General features: G+C 49.6%; 12 protein-coding genes across 12 annotated transcripts; all 12 read left to right on the top strand.

The window, feature by feature from the left end:
* Window positions 1-338: 338 nt before the first annotated feature.
* On the top strand, window positions 339-1,835 carry DQ04_02291110 (hypothetical protein; the record flags this gene model as incomplete). The annotated part of the gene is made up of 1 exon (XM_009311724.1): window positions 339-1,835. One exon carries the CDS (start codon window positions 339-341, stop codon window positions 1,833-1,835), a length of 1,497 nt encoding a protein of 498 aa, XP_009309999.1.
* Window positions 1,836-1,999: 164 nt separating this feature from the next.
* DQ04_02291100 (hypothetical protein) lies at window positions 2,000-3,022 on the top strand (the record flags this gene model as incomplete). The annotated part of the gene is made up of 1 exon (XM_009311723.1): window positions 2,000-3,022. One exon carries the CDS (start codon window positions 2,000-2,002, stop codon window positions 3,020-3,022), a length of 1,023 nt encoding a protein of 340 aa, XP_009309998.1.
* A 277-nt stretch (window positions 3,023-3,299) lies between these two features.
* Window positions 3,300-3,782, top strand: DQ04_02291090 (hypothetical protein; the record flags this gene model as incomplete). The annotated part of the gene is made up of 1 exon (XM_009311722.1): window positions 3,300-3,782. One exon carries the CDS (start codon window positions 3,300-3,302, stop codon window positions 3,780-3,782), a length of 483 nt encoding a protein of 160 aa, XP_009309997.1.
* A 257-nt stretch (window positions 3,783-4,039) lies between these two features.
* DQ04_02291080 (putative syntaxin 5) lies at window positions 4,040-5,023 on the top strand (the record flags this gene model as incomplete). Its single annotated transcript, XM_009311721.1, has 1 exon — window positions 4,040-5,023. One exon carries the CDS (start codon window positions 4,040-4,042, stop codon window positions 5,021-5,023), a length of 984 nt encoding a protein of 327 aa, XP_009309996.1.
* A 715-nt stretch (window positions 5,024-5,738) lies between these two features.
* On the top strand, window positions 5,739-7,148 carry DQ04_02291070 (hypothetical protein; the record flags this gene model as incomplete). The annotated part of the gene is made up of 1 exon (XM_009311720.1): window positions 5,739-7,148. One exon carries the CDS (start codon window positions 5,739-5,741, stop codon window positions 7,146-7,148), a length of 1,410 nt encoding a protein of 469 aa, XP_009309995.1.
* A 385-nt stretch (window positions 7,149-7,533) lies between these two features.
* On the top strand, window positions 7,534-8,673 carry DQ04_02291060 (putative protein transport protein Sec13; the record flags this gene model as incomplete). Its single annotated transcript, XM_009311719.1, has 1 exon — window positions 7,534-8,673. One exon carries the CDS (start codon window positions 7,534-7,536, stop codon window positions 8,671-8,673), a length of 1,140 nt encoding a protein of 379 aa, XP_009309994.1.
* A 613-nt stretch (window positions 8,674-9,286) lies between these two features.
* DQ04_02291050 (aquaporin 3) lies at window positions 9,287-10,255 on the top strand (the record flags this gene model as incomplete). The annotated part of the gene is made up of 1 exon (XM_009311718.1): window positions 9,287-10,255. The coding sequence occupies one exon, from the start codon at window positions 9,287-9,289 to the stop codon at window positions 10,253-10,255; it is 969 nt and encodes a 322-aa protein (XP_009309993.1).
* A 1,302-nt stretch (window positions 10,256-11,557) lies between these two features.
* DQ04_02291040 (endosomal integral membrane protein) lies at window positions 11,558-13,786 on the top strand (the record flags this gene model as incomplete). Its single annotated transcript, XM_009311717.1, has 1 exon — window positions 11,558-13,786. The coding sequence occupies one exon, from the start codon at window positions 11,558-11,560 to the stop codon at window positions 13,784-13,786; it is 2,229 nt and encodes a 742-aa protein (XP_009309992.1).
* Window positions 13,787-15,178: 1,392 nt separating this feature from the next.
* DQ04_02291030 (lipoprotein, type 6) lies at window positions 15,179-16,606 on the top strand (the record flags this gene model as incomplete). The annotated part of the gene is made up of 1 exon (XM_009311716.1): window positions 15,179-16,606. The coding sequence occupies one exon, from the start codon at window positions 15,179-15,181 to the stop codon at window positions 16,604-16,606; it is 1,428 nt and encodes a 475-aa protein (XP_009309991.1).
* Window positions 16,607-17,124: 518 nt separating this feature from the next.
* On the top strand, window positions 17,125-18,624 carry DQ04_02291020 (pyruvate kinase 2; the record flags this gene model as incomplete). Its single annotated transcript, XM_009311715.1, has 1 exon — window positions 17,125-18,624. One exon carries the CDS (start codon window positions 17,125-17,127, stop codon window positions 18,622-18,624), a length of 1,500 nt encoding a protein of 499 aa, XP_009309990.1.
* Window positions 18,625-19,228: 604 nt separating this feature from the next.
* DQ04_02291010 (signal recognition particle subunit SRP19) lies at window positions 19,229-19,687 on the top strand (the record flags this gene model as incomplete). Its single annotated transcript, XM_009311714.1, has 1 exon — window positions 19,229-19,687. One exon carries the CDS (start codon window positions 19,229-19,231, stop codon window positions 19,685-19,687), a length of 459 nt encoding a protein of 152 aa, XP_009309989.1.
* Window positions 19,688-20,425: 738 nt separating this feature from the next.
* DQ04_02291000 (sporangia induced deflagellation-inducible protein) lies at window positions 20,426-20,755 on the top strand (the record flags this gene model as incomplete). The annotated part of the gene is made up of 1 exon (XM_009311713.1): window positions 20,426-20,755. The coding sequence occupies one exon, from the start codon at window positions 20,426-20,428 to the stop codon at window positions 20,753-20,755; it is 330 nt and encodes a 109-aa protein (XP_009309988.1).
* Between the last annotated feature and the right edge of the window lie 1,496 nt (window positions 20,756-22,251).

The following is a 22,251-nucleotide window of genomic DNA, read 5'->3' as shown; positions in this document are numbered from 1 at the left end:
CCGGGCCCCCCTTTTTGTGTGCGGGCGCGCCCCCTTGTCGCGTCCGCTTTCTCCCCGGCGCATTCCGCAACCCCTGCCCGCAAATTGTTCATTTTGCCGGAGTTAATTTGTCTATTGTTTTGTTTTCTTTCTTTTTTTGTCGTTATTGTTGCAGATTTATTATTATTATTACCATTAAAGAAAAGGAGGCGGCAAGAAAATAACGGATGGGAAAGCGCGCCGCGGCGCGACCGTGTAGTAAATCACGGGGGGTTTGTTTTGCCTGTTTGATGGTGGCGTTTGTATTAGGGATTATATCACTAAATCTAGTAGAACCAAATGAGACAAAGGAAAACAGTATGGAATCGGTTTCTCAGCGTTGGATGGACTCCTATATTGAGAAATCTTCCGAACTTATCAAAGATACAAATCCTTTACCAAATGAAACAGATAAAGGCGTAGAAATAAACCACGCCTTTTGTGATTCCATGGTGAAATGGGTATGGGAAGAAGTTATTCCGTTTCGGTATAGCCATAAATTTAGAAATGCCTTAGCTGCACACCGGCGGCGACATATGGCAGTCTCCACAGGGAATCCAGAGGTTGATCAAAAGTATATTATTTGGTCACTTAGTGGTGGATTGGGAAACCGCGTCCAGGCCCTTACCAGTGTGCTGATGTCTGCTTTACTGTCAGAGCGTGTTCTACTATTGAAAGACTGGTTTACCCCTTTGAGATCATCCAAGTCTCCACCAGTCAGGCCAATATTGCTTCCTTTTGCAAAAAATGTCAATGAAACAGAAGTTTTTCGCTATGAGGATTTAAGAGAACTTTTTTGGTTCTCAAACGGAGAGAGTACTCCCCGCGCGCCTAATGAATTCATGTTTTGCAGTTTGTTCCCCATGATGTCTTTGTCGGAGTTTGAAAGGATTTATCCTGACGAATTTAGGAATCATAATTATTCCCATGACATAGTTCCTTTTAAAAATGGTCACGCAAAAATAGATATAAGAGCTGGTCATGACAAAAATCTGAAACTATGGAAGCATTTCGCGTGTGGAGATCCTTTAATAGGACGTGGGATCGATTTTTTTTCAAGGCAAAGATTTGTTTACGTCTGGACAAACCAGTATTTTCTTCCAATTTTTTATGTGAACAAACGAACGAGCAGCGTTGTAAAATCGTGGATTAAGAAGGACCCCTTTAGGTCAATGCTCCCTTTAGTTTTCCTTCCAGCTCGACCAGTAATGTACCGTGTATTGCGACGCATGAGGTCTAGCCCCCGCATTCAAAATCGAAAATACGTTGGATTGCATATTCGCTCGTTTAAACAACAGGATGAATCTCGTCTTATTGCCTCTTTCTCCATTTGTGTGAGGCAGTTCTTGGACAAAGTCACTTTTCCGAATATGTTCTTTTTGGCTACCATGTCCCAAGAGGCAAAGAATCATTTTAGCATTTTACAGTCCACAAGTAAGTCCCGGTTCGTTGTACAAGAAACCAAAGGAAAAAACGAGAAGCAAAGTACTGGGCAGGGAGTTGTTCAGGAATGGGAAGCTGTGACTGATGTGGTGTTATTGTCACTATCCAGGCATATTTTTCTCTCTCCAACTTCCACATTTGGTTTTCTTGCTGCTGCCGCGGGAGAGATCGAGGCCATCACTGTTGTTAGTGATAGATATGTTTCGGGTGGTTTGGGTGATAGAACTTGTATGATGTTGAATGGGAATGTGGTCACAGAGCCGTGTTTTACATCATGGTTTAGACTAGATTCGATTGGCAGTCGCCGCCATCACATCGGGTGTGAGATGGATTTTTTACCCTCTTGGTCATTAGAATGTGGAACGAGGAAGTGATCTAGGGGTTTGACTTTTTTTTCTTGTATTGTGTTACAAATGCAATGAATTGTCTTTTTTTTTATTTTCGTTTACTTTTCTCTTGTAAGAATGTCCTCACTGAATTTTTTTTTCCTTTCACTTTTTTTTCCGTTTGAAACCATAGGTTGTTGAGCAATATAGAAATGGATACTGCAGCACTTAAAACCGCAACCTTGGACGAATGTGTTGATCGCTTCAATCTGTTCCGTGATGAGGTTTTTGAAAAGGAAGAGGCGTGGTACTCCATGAGGGCTGAAGAAAACCATTTGCTGTTTGGGTGTTTTGATGACCGAAGGCCCAGAATGTGCAAAGAAACTGAGGAAAAAAGGTACTTCAAGTGTTTCTATGACTCGTTTAAGCATCGAGAAGACCGTTTCTATAAAAGCCTACTTGTCAAGGTTATTGAGAAAGAATCAGCAGAACGTGTCATTTTGAATGAACATGAACACGAGGAGTTCTATGCCATTTGTCGGCATGCGGGTGACATATTAGGTGTCCCAGAATGGAGCCGTTTTCACTGTACTTCGTTACCGGTGCCTGAAGCTGAGGATCGAGGGCGGAGAATAATTAAAGGTGAATATTTTGCGATGTTTCTTGAAGCTGTTTCTATTCTAGAGGTTCTTCATCGCCGAACCATTATGTTTTCGGAAGAGCCTGTGGCGCGTAATATCATCGCAGGTGCTGAAGTACATGATTGGATTGAAAGCCGGAGGCAGCAAGTGGAGCGTGAACGCCTAGAGGAGTTGGCAGCGGATGCGAAGGAGCGCCAGCGTCGTCTTGCGTACCACAACTGGAAAAGGCAACAAGCATATCAAGTGTTTCTGTTTGAACAGAGTGAACAAGAAGAACGAATGGATACGGAAAGGCTTCAGCGTCTTCATGCTGGTATTCTTGCCCAAGCTTTTCATGCGGAGCACAAGGAGGCACGCTACCAACAACTTCGGTATGAAATGAGGCAGCGCCAGGTGCCTGTTGAGTGTAGTCGGGATTTGATGGCAAAAGAAGCAACTGAAAGATCAGCCGTTATGCTTTTGCAGAGAGATTACTTCCGTACATTACAGGCAGAAGAGGTGAAGAGTTTTCTTTGGACTAGACGTAATATGATGATGAATCATGTCATGGACCGCGAACGTGGTGGTGGGGAATATGTTTACACTTTTATGTAAAAAAGAAACAGTTATGCAGCCCTCACCACTTTCCGCCGAGAAAAAGGTTCTCGTACGGAGTAATTCTCTGTATGGGATGTGAATCACAGTATGCTTCTGGCGGGATCAGGTGGATTCTATGGAATGCCTTCTCATTAAGCGAAGAGAGTCAACGGAAAGGAGGGAAAAAAAATGGATTTTCACCAAAGGCAAATATCCTCTTTCTTTGAGGTATATAGGTCATGTTTTATTTTATTTTTTTCCTTTGAGTGTAGAGGATTACAGGAATTGTGCTAGGATGACAGCGTTGCCACATCTTTTGTCCTCTTCCACGGATGAGCTGCGCTGCCAATTGAAAGGTGTTCGTGCTGAGCCTGGTTCATTGGTGGCATTTCGCGACGCCCCTGCGTTTGAGATGGTAATGCGTCTTAACCAACGCCACAGGGGAAAGCTTGTTGCTGCCGTATTAACAAAGAATGACGCCAGTGATGAGTTGGGATGTAGTCCTGCTGTTCAGAGAACCAAAAAGGAGAGGAAGTGTGATGTGTTTGGAAGCGCCAATGTCTCTGAGGAGAAGCGAATGGTTTTTGTTCCGGAAGCATATGAGGTGCTTTTGGAAAATGAGATGCAGAAGTGGTTGGATCCGTTTCGGGGTTGTGGGGAGGCCAATAAGCGAAAGAGGGTACGTGACGATAAAAATGGCTACGATACCGACGATGATGGCATTATGGAGGACAATTTGGATGACAGGATGGATTACAGTTCGTCGTCCTCCAGTTAAGCATACCATCTGGCTTTTCCTCATTGCTTCGGTTTGTGTGTGATTGTTCTGCTGCCGCCTTCGCGATGGGAGCATGCGGAGACTGTACAATGGTCTGTGGGTAATAAATAAAAAACACAGGTATAACACCAACAGCAAAAATAGAGTGTGCTTTGTTTTACTCCCCCATTATTCTGGTTGCGTAACTCTTTATGCGTGCCTATACGATGAAAACAAACACAAAAAAGAACACAACAGAGAATAGAGTAATAATATAAATGGTGGTTCAACGTGACCGCTCCAATGAGCTCTACAGCTTATTCGATGGTATGAAAAACATGAGCGAAACAGGCCTCCAGGAAAGGGATTCCTTTGCTCAAGCTGAGCAGCTTCCGCTACAACCTCACACGGGATTGCATTCTAGTAACGAAGTGCAACTCTTCAACAGATTTGCTCAGGCGCTTTCAACGGATTTAGCGCGTGTGTCAGAGTCGATCATGCGGTTGACAAAACTGACACAGCGGCAAAGCGTCTTTGAGGATCAGTCGTCCGAAATAACAGGTCTTACACAGGTGGTAAAATCATCCTTGCAGCGACTTCACACGGATTTGGAGACACTTGAAGAGCTCAAGCAACGCGCAATGGCAGCACAGAAATCCGCGACAGCGAAGGTGGGCAGCGGCGGATCGGGTGAGAGTCACAGTTTGTGGGGCGGAGGCAGAGATGCCGAGTCGCTTGTACGAACTTCTTCAAAACATAGCGACACTGTGGTGGAGACGCTGCGAACAAGACTTGCGCGTACTGGACAGCAGTTTCGCACGACACTGCAGCATCAAACACGGGTTATGAAGGAAAATGCACAGCGACGTCATATGTTTAGCACTGGTGATCGTCCACAGACTTTTGAAAGTGCACTATTTCAGGATCAAGAACAACACCAACTCCAACAGCAACAACTGGTGACCGGATCAGGCAATGTGCAGTATTACAAGCAACGTGCTGAAGCGGTTCGTGAGCTTGAAGCTACTGTTGTTGAAGTGGGGGAGTTGTTCAATGATTTTGCACGACTTGTACACGAACAGGATGAGATAGTGCTTCGGATTGACACGGACGTGGATAGCGCGCTGCGGCACGTGAATGCTGGAAGCAACGAACTAATGCGGTACTTGGCAAACCTTAGCTCAAACCGTGGCCTGATATTAAAGATATTCGGTGTTCTGTTCTTCTTCTTACTCTTTTTTGGCTTCGTTGTTGTGCGGTGATATGGCTGGTCGTTTACAGGAGAAATACGAAGAGAAGGACTCCGATATCCAGGTGGTTTTGCTTTTTTTTTCCTGTGCGCTTATCACTGTGATGGACCTTCTGACGAATGAGAAACGTGAAAACGACAGTGATGGTGAGATGTTGTCAGTGTGTATGCCTGATTATTTGGGCTTCTTTACCCCTTTTTTTTTCATTGTGGTTGTTCTCGTTTGGGGTTTGCTCAAAGCGCTTCACTTTGGGTGTGCTTGCGACACTGCGTCGTCACGCCCTTGCTTGGTGGCCGCTATGCATGACCGGCATGAAGTACTCCTCACCGTTGTGGTGGTGATGACACTGATTTCGCTTCTCGTTCCCTGTGTGAATGCTTGTGTGTCTGTGTGTGTGTATGTTTGTAGGACTCTTGGGACAAACTGGTGCCCATCTTGTTTCCATTTACTTTTTTTCTTCCCCTGCATAGCAGTGGGGTTGTGGGCTCGCCGTCCGCGACACCGTGCAACCCTCATTGCCTTAAGAGTAACACAAGTGTGGTGGGAAGCAAGACACACTGACAGAGTCAGGGCCGTCGTTTTCTTGCATCTGACGTTTTTTTTCTAGTTGTTTCAGAGGGCCGAGCGAGAGGCGGTTCCACTGGTTCGGTCATCCTCGCTGTGTAACTAAGAGGAGAAGGCGGAGGAACACAAATAACGATAAGCACCCAAAAGAAAACCTTCAAAAATGATTCATCCAAAGCTATTGGCGTCTCAGGAGTTGGCTCTCCACCGTGTGAATGTACAGCAGCAAAACTTTGTCTCGCGCCTTGCGAGGGCCGACGGCTCTGTAAATAGCATTAACAGTGCATCCAATAGCAATGCCAGTGGCAGTGTTTTTCCACGGGCGGTGTCTGCTCGTAGCGAATTGACGTCGCCGTTGACTCCCGGCGGTGCCGGTTCGGCTGTCCCTGCCTTCCCTCCCAAGGAGTCCGGCACGTCACCACTAGGTCCCCTCACGGGAGGTGGGGCAAACAGCACTGCTCCAGCCTCTATTGCGCGCCCTGGAATACGACCGCGACCGGAGTGGTCCACCGCCCTCGAGGACGTTGATCCGTTCGTGCTCCCAGACCACCAGTTGCACGGCTCTGTGCCCGCCACACGGCGACGTGTGACGGTGCAGTACATTGCTGATCAGTACGATCGTCAGTGGCTGGCCCAGCGGACGATGATGACGGCAACAATGGCTGCAATGACAAAAGGCAAAACGGGGAGCATTGACGCACCTGCGGCGCCCCCTTCACCCACGCTGTCGTCATCGAGGCATGATATTACTCTCTCTCTCTTTGAGGATCTGATAACGGCGTTTGAGGTGGAATCCTACCGAAACCCCGAGATTCCTGTCCAGCGTCAGCCCGTGTCCAGCTTTGACGGCGTTATCGCGACAGGGGCGGATGCTGCGGTAGTGGAGGAGGTGCGGCAGTATTGGTTGGGGAAGCAGCAAGCCCTGGGTGGCAACGTGCCGTGCATTCCATCACTGCGCATGAACGTGCGTGAAGACAACCAATCCACGTTGTGCCACAGCGACATTTTACAGTATTGTCCACTGCCGTTCAGCCACAGGGATTGGTCAATTGCGGTGGTGCAGCGCCGCGTTCCGTGGGGCTGCGAGAAGACGACGGTAGAGGCGGAGGCTACTGTTGAAGATAGCCTGGGAGCAGAGTCGATAGGGCGGAAGCGCAAGCGATGTGGTACTGTGAATGCAACAACAAGTAACGAAGGAGGCACTGAAGCAGGGGAGGAAGAGATGAAGGAAGACGAAGAAGAGGCAGAAGAGAAGGAGTGGCAAACGCTACTGACATCTGCGTTAAAAATCTCACAGGTGGTGTGGGAACGTGAAGAGTGGAAGCTGGCGCATACGCACCTGGCGATCTATGAGCTAGCTCTACTGCGGCGATGGGCGATGCTGGGACGCGAGGCTGTTGACGGCGCCCCCACTCATTCCTCAGCTCCCGCTCCATGGGCGAATGACGAAGAGCTACAGGAAGAGTGGGTGGGCGATGATGATGCCACAGAGGAGTTCCACGATGGCGTGGGTGGTGAGGCCATGGCCACGGCGTTGGAGAGTGTGATGGCTATCAGCAGGCGGTTCTGGTGAGGATGTGTTTTGTTGTTGGTGGCGTTTATGTGTCTTTATTTGGGAGGCATCGATATACCAGCCTCTCCAAACCAGAAAAAGGTCGATTGAAAGCGCGAGTTTGCATAAAGGAAAGAAGGACCAATGGTAAAAAAGGGTATACATTTGGTGTAACGTTTGGCGTGCGCAGCACTGTGTTTTCCTGTAGTGGGCACCTCTTGGTCGTTTTCTTTCCTTTTTGTGCGTCTCTGTGTTTGTGCGTGTAAGGGATCAGCTAAAGAGTAAGAAACGTACTACGGTTTCTTTTCGGCGAAAGAGAACAAAAAAGAAGTGTGTATATACATATATATATTATAGTGACCAGAAGAAGACTGGGAAGGACCGGTAAACGTATTTAAGCGTTACTATGCTTCGCTCGCCACAACCCCGCTTTCCCCAGCAGTCTGCTGGTGGATACCAACAGCAACCGCAACTTGCACCACCGAAGCAGCAGCAGCAACAGCGACCAATAAGCAACCAGGCCACTCCGCAAGCTGCTCAGCAGCCACAGGAGCACCAGGATGTAGTGCACGATACTCAGTTCGATTACTATGGGCAGATGCTTGCCACGGCCAGCTCAGATCGCACCATAGGTATCCACGCCGTTCGAAACGGCCAGATGCAGCGTGTCGCTACTCTCACTGGCCACGAGGGCCCTGTATGGATGGTGAGTTGGGCGCACCCGCGTTTTGGAGTTGTGCTTGCTTCGGCTGGCTATGACCACAAGGCAATCATATGGAAGGAGGTGCCTCAGGGCTCGCGGCAGTGGCGACCAGTGCACGTCATCGACTGCCACCATGGCAGCGTCAATGCTGTACAGTGGGCGCCAGAAAGCCCGATGGTGGCGACTGCCAGCAGCGATGGCACCGTTGCCGTGACGGCGTTCCAAGGTGGCGTCTGGCGTGAGAGTATGAAATTAAGCAACAATAGCAACAACATTGCTCACGCTATGGGGGCTACCAGCGTTTCTTTCGCTCCTGTGTGGCAGCCACAGAGTGATGTCGTGCTATTGGCTTCCGGTGGCTGCGACTCGCAAGTAAGGTTGTGGTGCTCACGCGAGGGTGATCCGGCGGCTCAGCCGTTTGATCTCCTTGAGCTGCTTGACGGCCATGCTGACTGGGTGCGCGACGTCGCATTTGCACCACTGTGCGCGGCGACCCGGCATGCCGTCGTCGCTTCCTGTGGACAAGACAAGAGCGTCATCATCCACCGCAAGCCGTGGGATCAGGTGGCAGCGGCCATTCAGGAAAGGAGGCAGAGCAGTGGTTCAAACGGCCAGCTGCAGGCAAAGGAAGTTGGTGGCGGTTGGGAGCGAAGTGTGGTTCTTTTCGACGAGCCTGTGTGGCGTCTCTCGTGGTCCCCAACGGGGGAGATGTTGCTTGTGACAACAGGTGACTCGGAGGTGTTCATTCTTCGCGAAGGCGCCGAGTTCACTCAGCCGTGGATGAAAACACCCCTCAGCGAATATCAAAAGGAGGGGCAGCACCGTGCTGAGGGACAGCATTGACCCTAAACGAAGGAAAAAAAACAAGAAACGACCCGGAAAATAGCGGTAACAGGAGAGTGACGATATCCAGAGCGGGGTCAGAAGCACACGTTCGTTTTTCTTGAAAGATATGGGTCGTGATTCTTGGGTGAGAGAGTGAAAAAGAGAATCACTCTCACTCTGTGTGTGTGAGAGAGAGGGTGTGTATGGGTTCCTGCGTGTTCGTGAAATTAGGAATTCGAGAGGCGAGGAGACAGAATGAAAGTTTAATTGAGAGCGACTTTATTATTACACTTGTGGTCTGCTTGTGAATCTTTGTGCGGTCTATCGCTCTTGGGTGCGCTTTTCTCTCTCTCTCTCTCTCTGCATCAATCGTCACCAACGATTCCCTCCCTTCCACCCACTTCCCCATTTATGGTGACACACTGAAAGAGAGAAACCAACAGAGAGAGAGAGACTGAGACGTTGAGGAGGAAAGGAGAGGAGAGGCTTGAAGTGCAAGGGTCTCCTCTTCTTACTTCTTATCTTCTTCGTCACACAGCAGTCTATTTTTGCGAGACTAATACTGTAATGTTGCTCCATTTTTTCTTATTTCTTCTTCTCTTGGCCACCGTAGTTCGAGTCTTTTGTACACATGCCTAGTAATCAACCTACAACGTCTCCACACCAGACACCGGCGGGCACCCCCCCCTCTGGCGACAACCGTGATTTCGGCAACATTGCAGAGAAACGTCAGGAGGAGATTGAGATCAAGCCTAACTGCGAGCCGCATGGCTTCGACAGCGAAGATTCTCCCATAACAAACCAGCCAAAAGGTTTGTTGGCGCTGCAAAATCCTGACAATTGGCCGCTTTTCGATCTTCGACTGGAATTGCGTCAGTACGTGGCAGAATTCTTTGGCACATTCTTGATGATCATCCTGGGCAACGGCACAGTCGCAATATCTTTTGTAAATGACCAGCACACATACCTTGCTATCACACTGGCTTGGGGAATGGCAGTTGCAATGGGGATTTACGTCTCACTTGGAATCTCCGGTGGACATATCAACCCGGCTGTCACTTTTGCTAACGCCGTCTGGGGCCGATTCCCGTGGCGGAAGGTGCCAGGCTACGTCCTAGCGCAGTTTCTGGGAGCTTTCGTTGGTGCAGCGTGCGCGTACGGCATTTACCGCGATCAGTTGGACGAGTGGACTGGCGGTGTCAACGAGGCCTTTGGCGAGAAAGGTTTTGGTGGTATGTTCTGCACTTACCCCAAACCAGGCAACTCGATCGGTCTGAGCATTTGGAGTGAATTTATATGCACCCTGGTGCTGTTGTTCTGCGTCTGCGCCATTTTCGACCCCAAAAACGCCCCAGCGAAAGGCTACGAGCCACTTGCAGTTGGCTTACTTGTTTTTGCCATTGGCGTAAACATTGGCTACGCAACGGGCTTTGCAATGAACCCCGCACGTGACTTTGGCCCCCGCGTCTTCTCCGCTATACTGTTTGGCAGCGAGGTGTTCACCGCGAATGACTACTACTTCTGGCTACCAATTGTTGTGCCGCCGTTGGGCGCCACCGCTGGCGTCTTTTTGTACTCCTTCTGCCTGCCGAACCGATGACACGGCGGTCTCGGGCGGATGTTCGGGGGTGTGTCCGCTGAAAACAACAGAGCGACAGGACGCAAAGGGGAGGGGATCTAAGAAAAACGAAAGAATAGGGTAAAGTGTGGTTTGGACAAAAAAATTTCTTCCGGTTGTTTAGTTGTATTCACTTCTTATTTCAAAACGTCTCATTGCTCACCACTAAGGGAAAACGATAGTAGGGGATATATATATATATATATATTTGTTGGGGGGCTTCACGCTTCTTCCTTTGATCCTCCTCCCCGTTTTGCTATTACACCTGGTTTTCCGAACCGCCCCACAAGTTTTTTTTTTTTCGTGAAGCTTCCCTGGGCCTTTTATTCTCCCTTCTTTTTTTTTTCTTTGTTTATCTTTCTTTTTCGTTGTTGGGGGTGGAACGATTCGTTATTGTGCGTATTCTGATGTATAGTTGCCCAATACTTCCAATTCAATCGAGGCTGCCAAAGCGTGCGGAATGCTGATAAGTGGCAGGGACTCATACTTTCGTCGCTCTTGCGGCTGTAGATGAGTGGAAGAAAGGGTGTGGAAGGGAAAACAAGACCGCACGCCAAATCTGACGACAACTCCCTCCACAGAAACATATACATATACCAACAAAAGCAAAATAAGCAAGGAGCCGTGTAACACTGGGGAGAGGGGGAGATGGAGGTGGAGAAGAAGGGAGAATAAGAACACATATGAACTATGCGTAGGGTGTGCCTCAATATGCCTGCCCTGGGGTGGTGGACATTAGGAGTGATGATTTGGGGCTGGTGTTGAGCGGCGCTATTTTTTCTACGTGCTTTCGGTTTGTTTTCTTGTTCGATGAGCACCTTCTTTCCTCTCCGACACTTCTTCACTCAATCCGTTGTTATACGAAAGAGGCGTTCAACGCAACTCACAAGGCAACTGAGGCATTATTGCCATTTTTTCTTATTATCATCAAACCTCAAAAGAAGACAAAAATAAGAATAAAACTGGAGGATAGACCACATCCTCGTTATTACTTACTGGCTCGGAGCTTCCTACTATTGGCGGTGCTTCCCTGTATTTTTTTTTTCGTAAGGATTCTTTCCTAGGCAAAGGACAAAACAAAAACAAGAGGTTTCCTTTCGACATCCTTATCGGTGTGCACGACCGCGGGTTTTAACTTGTTTGTTTTTTCTCCGCACATTCCCTACACCAGGCGGCAATACCTAAAGTAAGCAGAGGAAAAAGAAGACTTACCCTGTAGTGGCAGAAAGAGGTAGACGAGCCACCAGAAGAGCCTATCTTTTGGTATCTGTTTCATCGTTAAATATGCCAAACCTGCTCCTGTTAGTGGCTGCCATTGTGAGCTGCACCCCATTACTTCTCAGCGAAGCCATTGTGTACGTTCCAGGTCTGGTGCCCACTGCGCGACGGTCACGGGACGAAGTACGGCTGGAAGTTAATGGACTACACTCCACCACGAATGGTGTGCTATACCCTTATTATGAAGCACGCACGCCGTTCTGTCCCCATTATGAAAAATCCGGCGCGGCGTTCTCGCAGAGCTTGGGTCTCGGTGCCATTCTGGGTGGAGAGCGCCCACAGTGGTCATCGTACTTCCTATATATGCTGGAGGGCATGTGCAACTATGTAAAATGCGAGGGAGGTTCACGGATGAGCAGTGCTCAGGTGAAATGGATGCGAAACCTGATTGAGAAAAACTATCGTGGTCATATTATGGTAGATAATCTGCCAGCTTACAACAATGGCTCCTCTTTTTATCAGGGCCACTGTCAAAGGTCTTTTTACAAGTTGCGACCCGACTCAGCCGATGTTCAGCGGGGGTATTATTTGGGCGTTCCGTCGAAGTGCACGGGTGGACCTGTGTACCTGAATAACCACCTGCATTTCATTGTGCACTATCACACTCTTTCACCGGACGAAGCGTTGAACTACGAAGAAAAGGAACTGTCCGATGGAAACGTGGTGCACCAGCTCCGGAAGCGTTCCCTTCGACGTAAAGGAAATAAGCGCAAAGAACGATCTGGCGCCAAGCCTGTGGTAACCATGGATGGCGACGCTGAGTTGAAGATGGAATTTGAGGACGATGAAGCAGAGGAGGAAGCCCTCCACACCATCGTTGATGTGGTTGTGCGACCTTTCTCCATCGACTGGAAGAATGTAACTGACGGCCGTCCCGACGAGTGCCCCGGTTTTGGTGATAATGATGATGATGATCCGGTCCTCGACAGCAACAGTATCAGTCTCTCTGACCTTGAAGGAGGTAAGTTTCTTCCGTTGGTCTTGGACGAATCGCTAACCACGAGAAGTATCGCGTGGACCTATACTGTCGAATGGCACGAGAAGCAAGATGTTCAGTGGGGTACACGCTGGGACGCGTATTTTAGCGTGTCGAGCGCAAAAGCCAACAAGGGCACGCATTACTTATATGTGGTGTATTCTGTGCTGGTGGTGCTCGCCATGTCTTCTACTGTCTCAATGATTCTCCTGCGTGCTCTGCGTCGTGACTTTGTGCACTACAATTCCTTATTGGAAGTTGCAAAGGAGCAGCATTCTGAGACGATTGTCGAGGAGCACGGGTGGAAAGCGATCAACGGGGACGTTTTCCGACTTCCAAACCGCGCTAGTGATCTGGTCGTGCTTGTGGCCTCCGGCACGCAAGTGTTTTTTGCAGTCGCAGCATTAATGGTGGTCGCGCTCTTGGGTTACGCCTCTCCTGCAAACCGAGGGAGTTATATGTCCTTCATGATCATACTTTTTGTGTTTGCTTCTACAATGGGTGGATTCTTCACTGCGTGGTTGACGAAGTCGCTCCACTTGCCGCAACAATGGCATGTGATTGCAAAGTTCGCGTGCGGGTTGCCATGCGTTGTGTACCTTACGTTTTTGTTCTGCAATATGGTGCTCCGTGCGGCACGCAGCGCCGGTGCGGTTCCGTCTATTATATTTGCGATGCTTTTCATTATGTGGTTGTGCGCTCTCGTACCGCTCACTTTCTTCGGTGCTAAGATGGGATTCGCTCTTGCCAGCCGCAAAGCACCGTGTCGTGTTAACCCCATTCCACGACCTATCAACGCCTCACTGATGCCTCTTTTTCTTCAAACCAATTACTTGCTGTTGTACTCTGGTACTGCATCGTTTGTCGTGATTCTGTTTGAACTTCGACTCATCTTTTCCTGCCTTTTTCAGGGGCTCACATACCACTTCTTCGGCTTTCTCACTGCCGCCTTTGTGCTGTGGTCATTCACATGTGGACTCACTTCCGTTTCTGTTGTTTACTACCGCATGTGCGCAGAGGACTACCGGTGGTGGTGGCTGAGTTTCGCGGCACCGTCCTCCCTTGGACTGCACTTCATGATGTTTGTGGGGTACTTCTACTGCAATGTGGTGCAGATGACATCCATTGCAGCGACGGTGCTGTACGTGACGTATATGACACTTTTATGCCTCCTGTATGTTCTGTGTAGCGGGTCCATCGGCTTTCTGTCAGCGTGGACCTTGGTCAGAGCTATATTCTCATCCATTAAGTTTGATTAATGGAGGAAACATCATGAAAGAAAGCAAAAAAAAAAAAATATCGAGCAGAAAATGACCGTGGAATGCCGGGAAAAAAGAAAAAAGAAAAAACAGTGAATTCAGAACGGAAATGGTATTTGGGGAGAGAAAAGGGAGGCGATAGCGAAAGGAAAATGAAAGCGGAAGGACAAAAAATGAGGAGGAATTTGCATGAATGATAATGTCTTCTCCCCCCACCCCCTGAAGGAAAAAAAAAAGAAAAGAAAAAATAAGAAAATGCGGGAAAAACAAACAAACAGGAAGGCACATGAAAACATTGCAGAGATGGACCGGCTTCTGGTTTAGCTAGTTTTTTGGCGAAGTCGTCCGACTTCGGCCTTTCTCTTTTTTTTTTGAGTTCAGTTGCCCCTGCTTCGGTCTGAAGAAAAAGGTCGAAGTGGCGGCGAGGGGAAGGCGGAAGAATCATGCCAAGAGGGAAGAGCAGAAAACTAGCCCCAATATTCTTTGCGTCTGTGAGGGAAGAAGGAAAAGGATCATTTTATTGCAAGAATAAATAAATGGAGGTAATGAAATAGAGGAAAGAACAAAGGGAGGAGGGGGGTGATGCCAAGGAAGGATGATTGACGATCATCTCTTCCTTTTGTGGGACTAGGCACTCATCCTCCATTTGCCTTGTGTTTACACTCTCTGTTCACCCCTTTTCCGTTCTTTCCTCTCACTTCCCAATATTCCTGGGACCGATGCGACCTGTACTCGGTGCTCTATGTCCCCTCTGCGCCCGGCGGTGCTCCCCCCCCCNGCCCCCCCCCCCCCCCCCGTCATCCCCTCTCGCTGCCCAGAGCCGAAAGCTGTAGTGGTGTGCAGCATGGCGCCCTTCAGTCGTCACAGCTGCACTATGCTGCGGCGCAGCGATGACTCTTGGTGTGCACAGAGGATCACTGGAGTTGACGGTGGACATTGTGCCGGCGGTACGGGGTGTGTATGGGACATGGGGCACAGCACGTTCTGCTGACACGCTGAGGAGGCAGCATCGGTCTGACAGAAGCAGAAACACAAGACGCTTTCATCCCTTTCACCCCCGCAGTTTAGCACAGCTGCGGTTGTAGCGGGCTTGGGCACCGCCCATTGTAGCCGAATTCTCTCCGCGACCGCAGTGGTGCAGGGAAAAAAAGCACAGACGAGGTCGGCATTCGATTTTGTTTCTCTCAGAGGTCTCTGTGCCTTTTTTTTAATGCTTACACACACGCCCACCCGGTGTCTCGTATACTTTCTTCCTTAAAAAAAATCATCGACCACCATAACAAAGGTAGGAGGTCAAAAAAAGGCATTACAAAGGCACGCACACACGCGCAAGAGATGACTAGTACGGCAGAAGCTGCTCCCGCAAAGAGGCGTCCGCCTGGTTGGCTTTTAATGCCTGGTGGTCCCCCGGAGCCGAATGCCGCTGCATTCCGTTCGAAAATGTCGAGGCTTGCAGAGGAGAAGCGGGCGCTGTTTACTGAAGTAAAGCAGTTGCGTGCATCACTTGGGCCACGCGAGGGCCGCGAGGAACAAGAAAATGAGCTTGGAGAACTGCGGCAGCGTATGGGTGAGATTGACACGCAGCGCAAGGCAGAGCAGGAGATGCGCTTCAAGAAGAACGAGGAGATCCAGAAGATCCAAAAAGTGCACGAAGAACGCCTAAGCAAACTCCGTGAACTATCCGACGAGCTTGGCGGATTTAAGTCTCTTAAAGAAATTGATGGAGCGATTGACTATTTGACACGCAAAATGGAGACGAGCAGCGGCGGTCTGGCTGCGGAAAAGCGTGCAGTGCGGCAGCTGAACAAGCTGGAAGAGGCGAAGCGATACCTGCTGGAGCTGCAGCCCATCACCGAAGCCATTACAGAGGCAAAGCACCGCGAGGCCATGCTGCAGCGGGAGTGGCAGGAGATCAATGAGCGCATCCGAAACCTCGGAACGGAGTACAACGAACAACGGAGCATGAAACAACAAAGAGAACAGGAGATGCACAGCACCGGCGCCAACCGTGCGGAAGTATATAAGAAGTGCGATGCGATTAGCGCCAAAATTAACAAACTGAACGAGGAAATGAATACACTGCGGGAGGAGCATAACAAGGCGCTGGAGGCGTGGAACGCCTGGCGGGAGGAGGCGCGCACTAAATACGCCGCTAAGGTTGAAGCGGAGCGAAAGGAGCGGCACCTGCGGTACCTGGAGCGCAAGAACGCTGCCAAGCTGGAGGAGAAGCGGGCCCGTGCAATGCGCCGGCAGAACCCGTATGAGGCAGAGGTAGACGCATGCAGCGTCCTTGTGCGTTATCTACGCGACCACAAGATGATGGTTCAGCGCGAGGAGGAGGAGCTCGCGAGGAAGAACGCCGCCGCGACGTTTGACCCCACCAAGTTTCTCCCTGAGGGAGCTGTCGTGTTGAATGACGGCAAGAAGTGGACAGAACCGCACAAGGCTGCCGTCGGCGGCAAGAAAAACAAACAACAACAGAAGCAGCAGCAGCAGCAACAGAAGCAGCAAAAAACGGAACCCAAGAACCGCGTGCTGCAGCACGGTGAAGAGAAGATTCGCCTGTTCCAGCTCATTGGAGAGGAACCGCCGCTGGCGCTTGCGGCCATTGATGACGCCGTGAAGAGGATCAGCGCCAAACAGAAGGAATACGAGAGCCACATCAAGACAGGCGATCTGGAGCTTTCCAGTGACGACGAAGAAGAAGAAGAGCAGGAGGAGCCGCAACCCCAAGAAGAAAAGGGGGAAGAGCAGGAGGTGGTTGATGGTGCCAAAACAGAGTCTCAGCTGGAGGAAAGCGAGGTGAAGGCTGACGAGTGATACCCTCCTCTACGGCAGCGATACGGCGAGGGTGGAAAGTGTGCGCGCAGGCCGTACAGGACTCGATACACTGCAACAAGCAGAACACATACATTTTTTTTTTTAAAGAAGGAAAGAAAGCCACAATCACCTACTGAGAAACGATGGGCGTCTGTTACATCGGCAGGTGGGTGGTAACCAGCAAGACCGAGGAAAAAGACAAGAAAAAAATCCAGAAAGGAAGATGAGACATTGTAAAGAAACTCGCATTTGCCACTATAAGGATTGAATGAAGCTGCTACTACTGCCTCCCTTTTTTGAAAAAAAAGAAGGGATAGGCTGAGGTGGCCCCATTGCTTGCGGTCACACTTTGCAAAAGTCACATATATACATATAGATATATATATATATCTTTCTATCAATCTATCTTTGTATATGCATATATATATATATATATATGTATATATACAACGCGCTAATAGGACACACCAACGGAAGGTAAGGAACCCAATAAAAAAAAACAGGTGTTTACGTCACGTATGTCACAACTCGCCCACAATATTCAGCTCTCTATTTTTGAGCCCATTGCCAACTATCGTGCTAACCGCATCGTATGCACAATTGGTCCTAGCACGCAGAGTGTCGAAGCGCTCAAGGGTCTTATGAAGAGCGGTATGTCTGTTGCACGCATGAACTTCTCACATGGCAGCCACGAGTACCACCAGGCGACAATCAACAACGTGCGTACTGCGGCTGCTGAGCTCGGGCTTCACATCGGCATCGCGCTCGACACAAAAGGGCCAGAGATTCGCACTGGTCTTTTTGTGGGCGGCGAGGCCGTTCTGAACCCGGGCGACACAGTTTTCGTGACGACCGATCCTGCCTTTGAGAAGAAAGGAACGAAGGAGAAGTTCTACGTCGACTATCCGCGCCTTGCCACGGCCGTGCGCCCCGGTGGCTCTATTTACATCGACGACGGTGTGCTGGATCTCAAGGTGCTGAGCAAAGAGGACGATTGTACACTGAAGTGCCACGCAAACAACTTCCACCGCCTGACGGACCGCAAGGGCTGCAACCTGCCGGGCTGCGACGTGGACCTGCCGGCAGTGTCAGCAAAGGACCGTGAGGACCTGAAGTTTGGCGTGGAGCAGGGCGTTGACATCATCTTTGCCTCGTTCATCCGCACAGCGGAGCAGGTGCAGGAGGTACGCGCTGCCCTTGGCGAAAAGGGCAAGGACACCCTTGTCATCTCTAAGATCGAGAACCACCAGGGTGTACAGAACATTGATGGCATCATTGCGGTGAGCGACGGTATTATGGTGGCACGCGGCGACCTCGGAGTGGAGATCCCAGCGGAGAAAGTCGTCGTGGCGCAGATGATGCTCATCAGCAAGTGCAATGTGGCCGGAAAGCCAGTTATATGCGCGACGCAGATGCTCGAGAGCATGACAGCAAACCCACGGCCAACACGCGCGGAGGTGTCGGACGTCGCCAATGCCGTCTTCAACGGTGCTGATTGTGTGATGTTGTCAGGTGAGACGGCGAAGGGAAAGTACCCAAATGAAGTTGTGAGGTACATGGCTCGCATCTGCGTGGAGGCGCAGAGCGCCACCAACCAATTCGTCATGTTTAATAGCATTAAGTGTATGCAGAAGATTCCCATGTCACCTGAAGAGGCGGTCTGCTGCAGCGCTGTGAACTCCGTGTATGAAGTGCGAGCGAAGGTGCTACTTGTTCTGAGTAACTCAGGCCGAAGCGCGCGGCTCACGAGCAAGTACCGCCCTGACTGTCCCATTATCTGCGTCACTACCCGCATGCGGACGTGCCGGCAGCTAAACGTCACACGGTCAGTGGAGAGCGTCTTCTACGATGCTGAGCGTTGCGGCGCTGATGAGGACAAGGAGAACCGCGTGCAGCTCGGCGTGGAGAGCGCCAAGAAAAAGGGCTACGTTGTTCCGGGGGATATCGTGGTCGCCGTGCACGCGGACCACAAGGTGAAGGGCTACCCCAACCAGACCCGCATCATCTATGTAAGCTGATATACTAAAAAAAAGGAAAACAAAGTAATTGTGTGTGAAACGCATAAAAAATGAGAAGGTGGTGACCGCAAAGAATTTATCAAATATTTTGATGAACGAAAAGACAACTTTAGGAAGTTTTGCTTTCATTTTCACCTAAAAGAACGAGACAAGGGAGAAGGAGTTAAACACCCCCAAATGAAATGGCATGTTCTCCATACTACTAAGCACCACGTCGAAGCAACAGTGCCACCTAAAAGACAGCTTGATAGGCGCTTGTGCGAAGCGTTAAGATGCATCTGTGCGTCTATATATGTGCTTGTGCGTGTTTCAATACTTGTTGGCCGTGTTGTATGCGCCTTAATATCTCTGTTTCTATCCATTATGGATGGTGCGCATAAACTCATGTGTTGGCATCGCGCTTCCGCACAAATACAAGTATTCATACAAGAAAACAAATAGCAGGCGCCTGGTTTTACTTCACTTTTTTTTTGTCTCTTTCTTCCCCCTTTAAGGATTTGACGCGGCGAAGGAGTGTGAAAATCTGCTAATCTTTTTCTATTGCCTTTTTTGGCGTTTTTTTTTCGCTTCTTCTGTTGGGTCTCTTTTTTTTTCACATTCAGCAATGCAGCAATCATCGCCGCCGTACAACAAGCTGGCGTACCAGACGATATTCCCGCAGTACCTAGATTCCAACCTAACCCCGAGCGAGGGACGACGCCTCACCAAGACGCAGTCCGTAGAGAATCCGCAGCTTGAGGAGATAGCTGTGGTACTTGGAACTCTGGGATACAAGGATTTCTTTATTGAGCGCAAAGTCTCACTTCCGCGCTCCCAGTCATCAGAACGGTACGCCTTTGTGCCAAAGGGATGCGTAAAGGTTGCGATCAAGCGGCCACAAGCGGAGCACTACGTTCGCATGAGTGAGTTCGATACAAAGACACGTGGCGTGACAGTGCAGGATATCTGCAGCAAACAGGAGCTTCTCCGACGTGTAGCAGCAGCAATTAAAGCCAATGGTGCTCCCCGCCCACAGCCCATGACTGTTGCTGCCGCGACTGCTTCTATCTTGCGGAAGAAATAAAAACGAAGTTGAGGAAAATTTGAACGATGGCCTCGTGTGCGTTGTGGTCTTTCTTCTTCTGGTGTTATATTGAGGGGACTGGCTCTTCCCTCTCTGTGGGATAAACAGAAGAACAGGAAACACACCTAAATAAGTTTTTTTTTCTCATTTCCTTCACAAAGAAGTAGAGTCTGCATGTGTACGATGTCGTGAGTCCACCATTAGGGATTGACGTCGCTTGAATTGCTCATTAAGTGGGGGCGGTACCTGGTTGCCACTTCCATGACCCAGCGTATGTTGGGGTGGCAATGGACAGTCTGGTTGTTTTTGCAGTAAGTCTGCTCACTGGTTCACTTAAACAATATGCATGCACACGGCGTGCCGCAGAGGGTTTGCTCGCTCGGTGCCGCGGGTCGATGGAGCAAGAGGGATGGTGCCCCAAGCACACACACACGCACACACAGGATTCTCCCTGAATTGCTCAGCTTGGCCTTGGAGTGCGGCTGTGTATGGCGGTTATGGAATTGAGAACGCTTTTTCCCCACATATGCCCCCACAGGGGCTGATTCGATTTCATCACGAGGTGTGACGCCAACACTTAATCGGGTTTTGTCGGTTCTGGTTGTGAGGGCTGTATTTGAGGATGCAGAAAGCCTCCTAAAGTCATGGGTTCGCAATGAACGCTTGTTAACAATGATTTGTGCCACTTTTTTCCTCCCTCTCCCTTTCTCACACACATATCTTCCACTGTAGTAGAAAATGGCGTCTTTAGGTTCTGATATGCAAGCAACCAGTAATGAACTGGTGTCTGTTATCGAGGAGATGAAAGAGCAACGCGCCGAGATAGACGAAAGCATTAGGCGCGAGGAAGAAGAACGGAATCGCTTGCTTACCGAAATAAATGCCCTGCAGGGCCGCCTGACCACGATAGAGGATAGTCTTAAGCGCAAATTTTCTGCGAGGGCTGACCTCGACAAGGTCATCAACCATACATCCGAGGTGTTCGGGGGTATTCTCGAGGCATCCAAGGAGCTGCTCTGCAATGTGCGTGGAGAATCAGCCAGCCTTCCTCGCGGCAATACTCGGTAGCGTCAAAGATGTGTGTGGGTGTGATAATGTTGCTGCCGGCATGGTGAAGAGAGTGTATTGCGAGCTACAGCTCTTCTTGGGCATTTTTTGTGTCTCTGGGATCCTGCGAGAAGAATAGTCGGATCTTGCGTCTGGCAGATTCAAATGGTTTTTTATCATTTTTTTGATTGCCACAGATGGTTGCAGAGTGTAGATTTCGAAGATAGGTTTTACGTGCTGTTTACGACAATATGTTAATCTGTTTCCGAAATCAAATGAGGGACCAGCGCCAAGGAATTCACAGCGTGGATGCAGCCTCGTGGCCCAACAGGGTTTTTATTTGTATTTCACCCGGCACAGAGCCCACACCGTGACCTACCACATGGGCAGCGTTTTGGCCTTTTAATCAGGATAGCTTCTTATACGCCTTGTTCGGATACACAAGGCACGTTTTGTCTCTATACGTGGCAGTGTGCTATCTTCGCTTTTGCCAAGGAGCCTGGAAGTTCCCAGATCTTTTGAATACGCAGGGTTTGCTAGATGCAAACATAGTGGTTGATGCTGAAAAGGAGGGAATCGGTATTGTGTCATCGATTTGGCGTTGTCAGAGCAACATGGTCCGATGTGAGTTTTCGCTTGCAGCAAAATGCAAGTGTGCGGTTCCAGAAGCTTCCAGCATCGACTGGCACTGACGCAAGAAGTGCTGATCAAAACAACTCACGGACTCAAAAGCCGGAAAATCGGCAATCCTCATTGTATTCACTGGCGGCGAGATGCCCCACAGCTGAACTTCCTTTTACACCATGCCTTTCAGAGGCGCAGGGGTCGAACCAATCCTGGTCACAACAATAGATCATATTATTTGAAGAGACAAACATATCGATAATTGGAGGGGTAGTTCCCCATTGAGAGGGATTCACAGTATGCAAGGGTCCAAGAGGAGGCCATTAGATTGTCAAGGTGCATCCAGATGAGGCCATTCACGCATTCAATAGCACTATTCAATGCTCGCCGCCTCTCCAGCCAGACCAGCTACACGCACCGTTCCGAGTCATTTTTCCAATGCTGGTAACACTGCGCCATTCACACAATTATGCATGCGGCAGCTTCATCTCATGGGTATACGCTATTTCAAGTAAAGGACTTAAACCTATTTATCCTCAGTTTGTGGAGACGATCATGCACCTAATCGTGAATCACACAACCAGTACAAGATAGTCCTGGAGTGTCGATCTGGGATATACGAGTGGCCATCGTCTAACGCTCAAAACGAAACAACCCCCTTTCTCCAAGCGGGTAAGGTAGCGGAAGTAGCAGTTCAACTGCACCTCTTTCCAGCAAGGCGTGGCGTTACAGATGCGCGCGGGTCAGCCATTGCAGCACCATTTCCTGGTGCTTCTACAGAAAAGAGTTGTTTCTGCCAAAGACAAAAACGAGCATTGATCTCTGAAGCGATAAATTCTGGGGAAATAATGCGCCGGGGACACCATGTGTCCAGGAAGGCTTGGCATGACACC

The sequence above is a fragment of the Trypanosoma grayi genome, assembly GCF_000691245.1.
Source record: "Trypanosoma grayi strain ANR4 Tgr_229_V1, whole genome shotgun sequence".
Lineage (NCBI taxonomy): Eukaryota > Euglenozoa > Kinetoplastea > Trypanosomatida > Trypanosomatidae > Trypanosoma > Trypanosoma grayi.
Note: the sequence above shows the minus strand (reverse complement) of the source record. Positions and strands in the feature narration are given on the sequence as shown.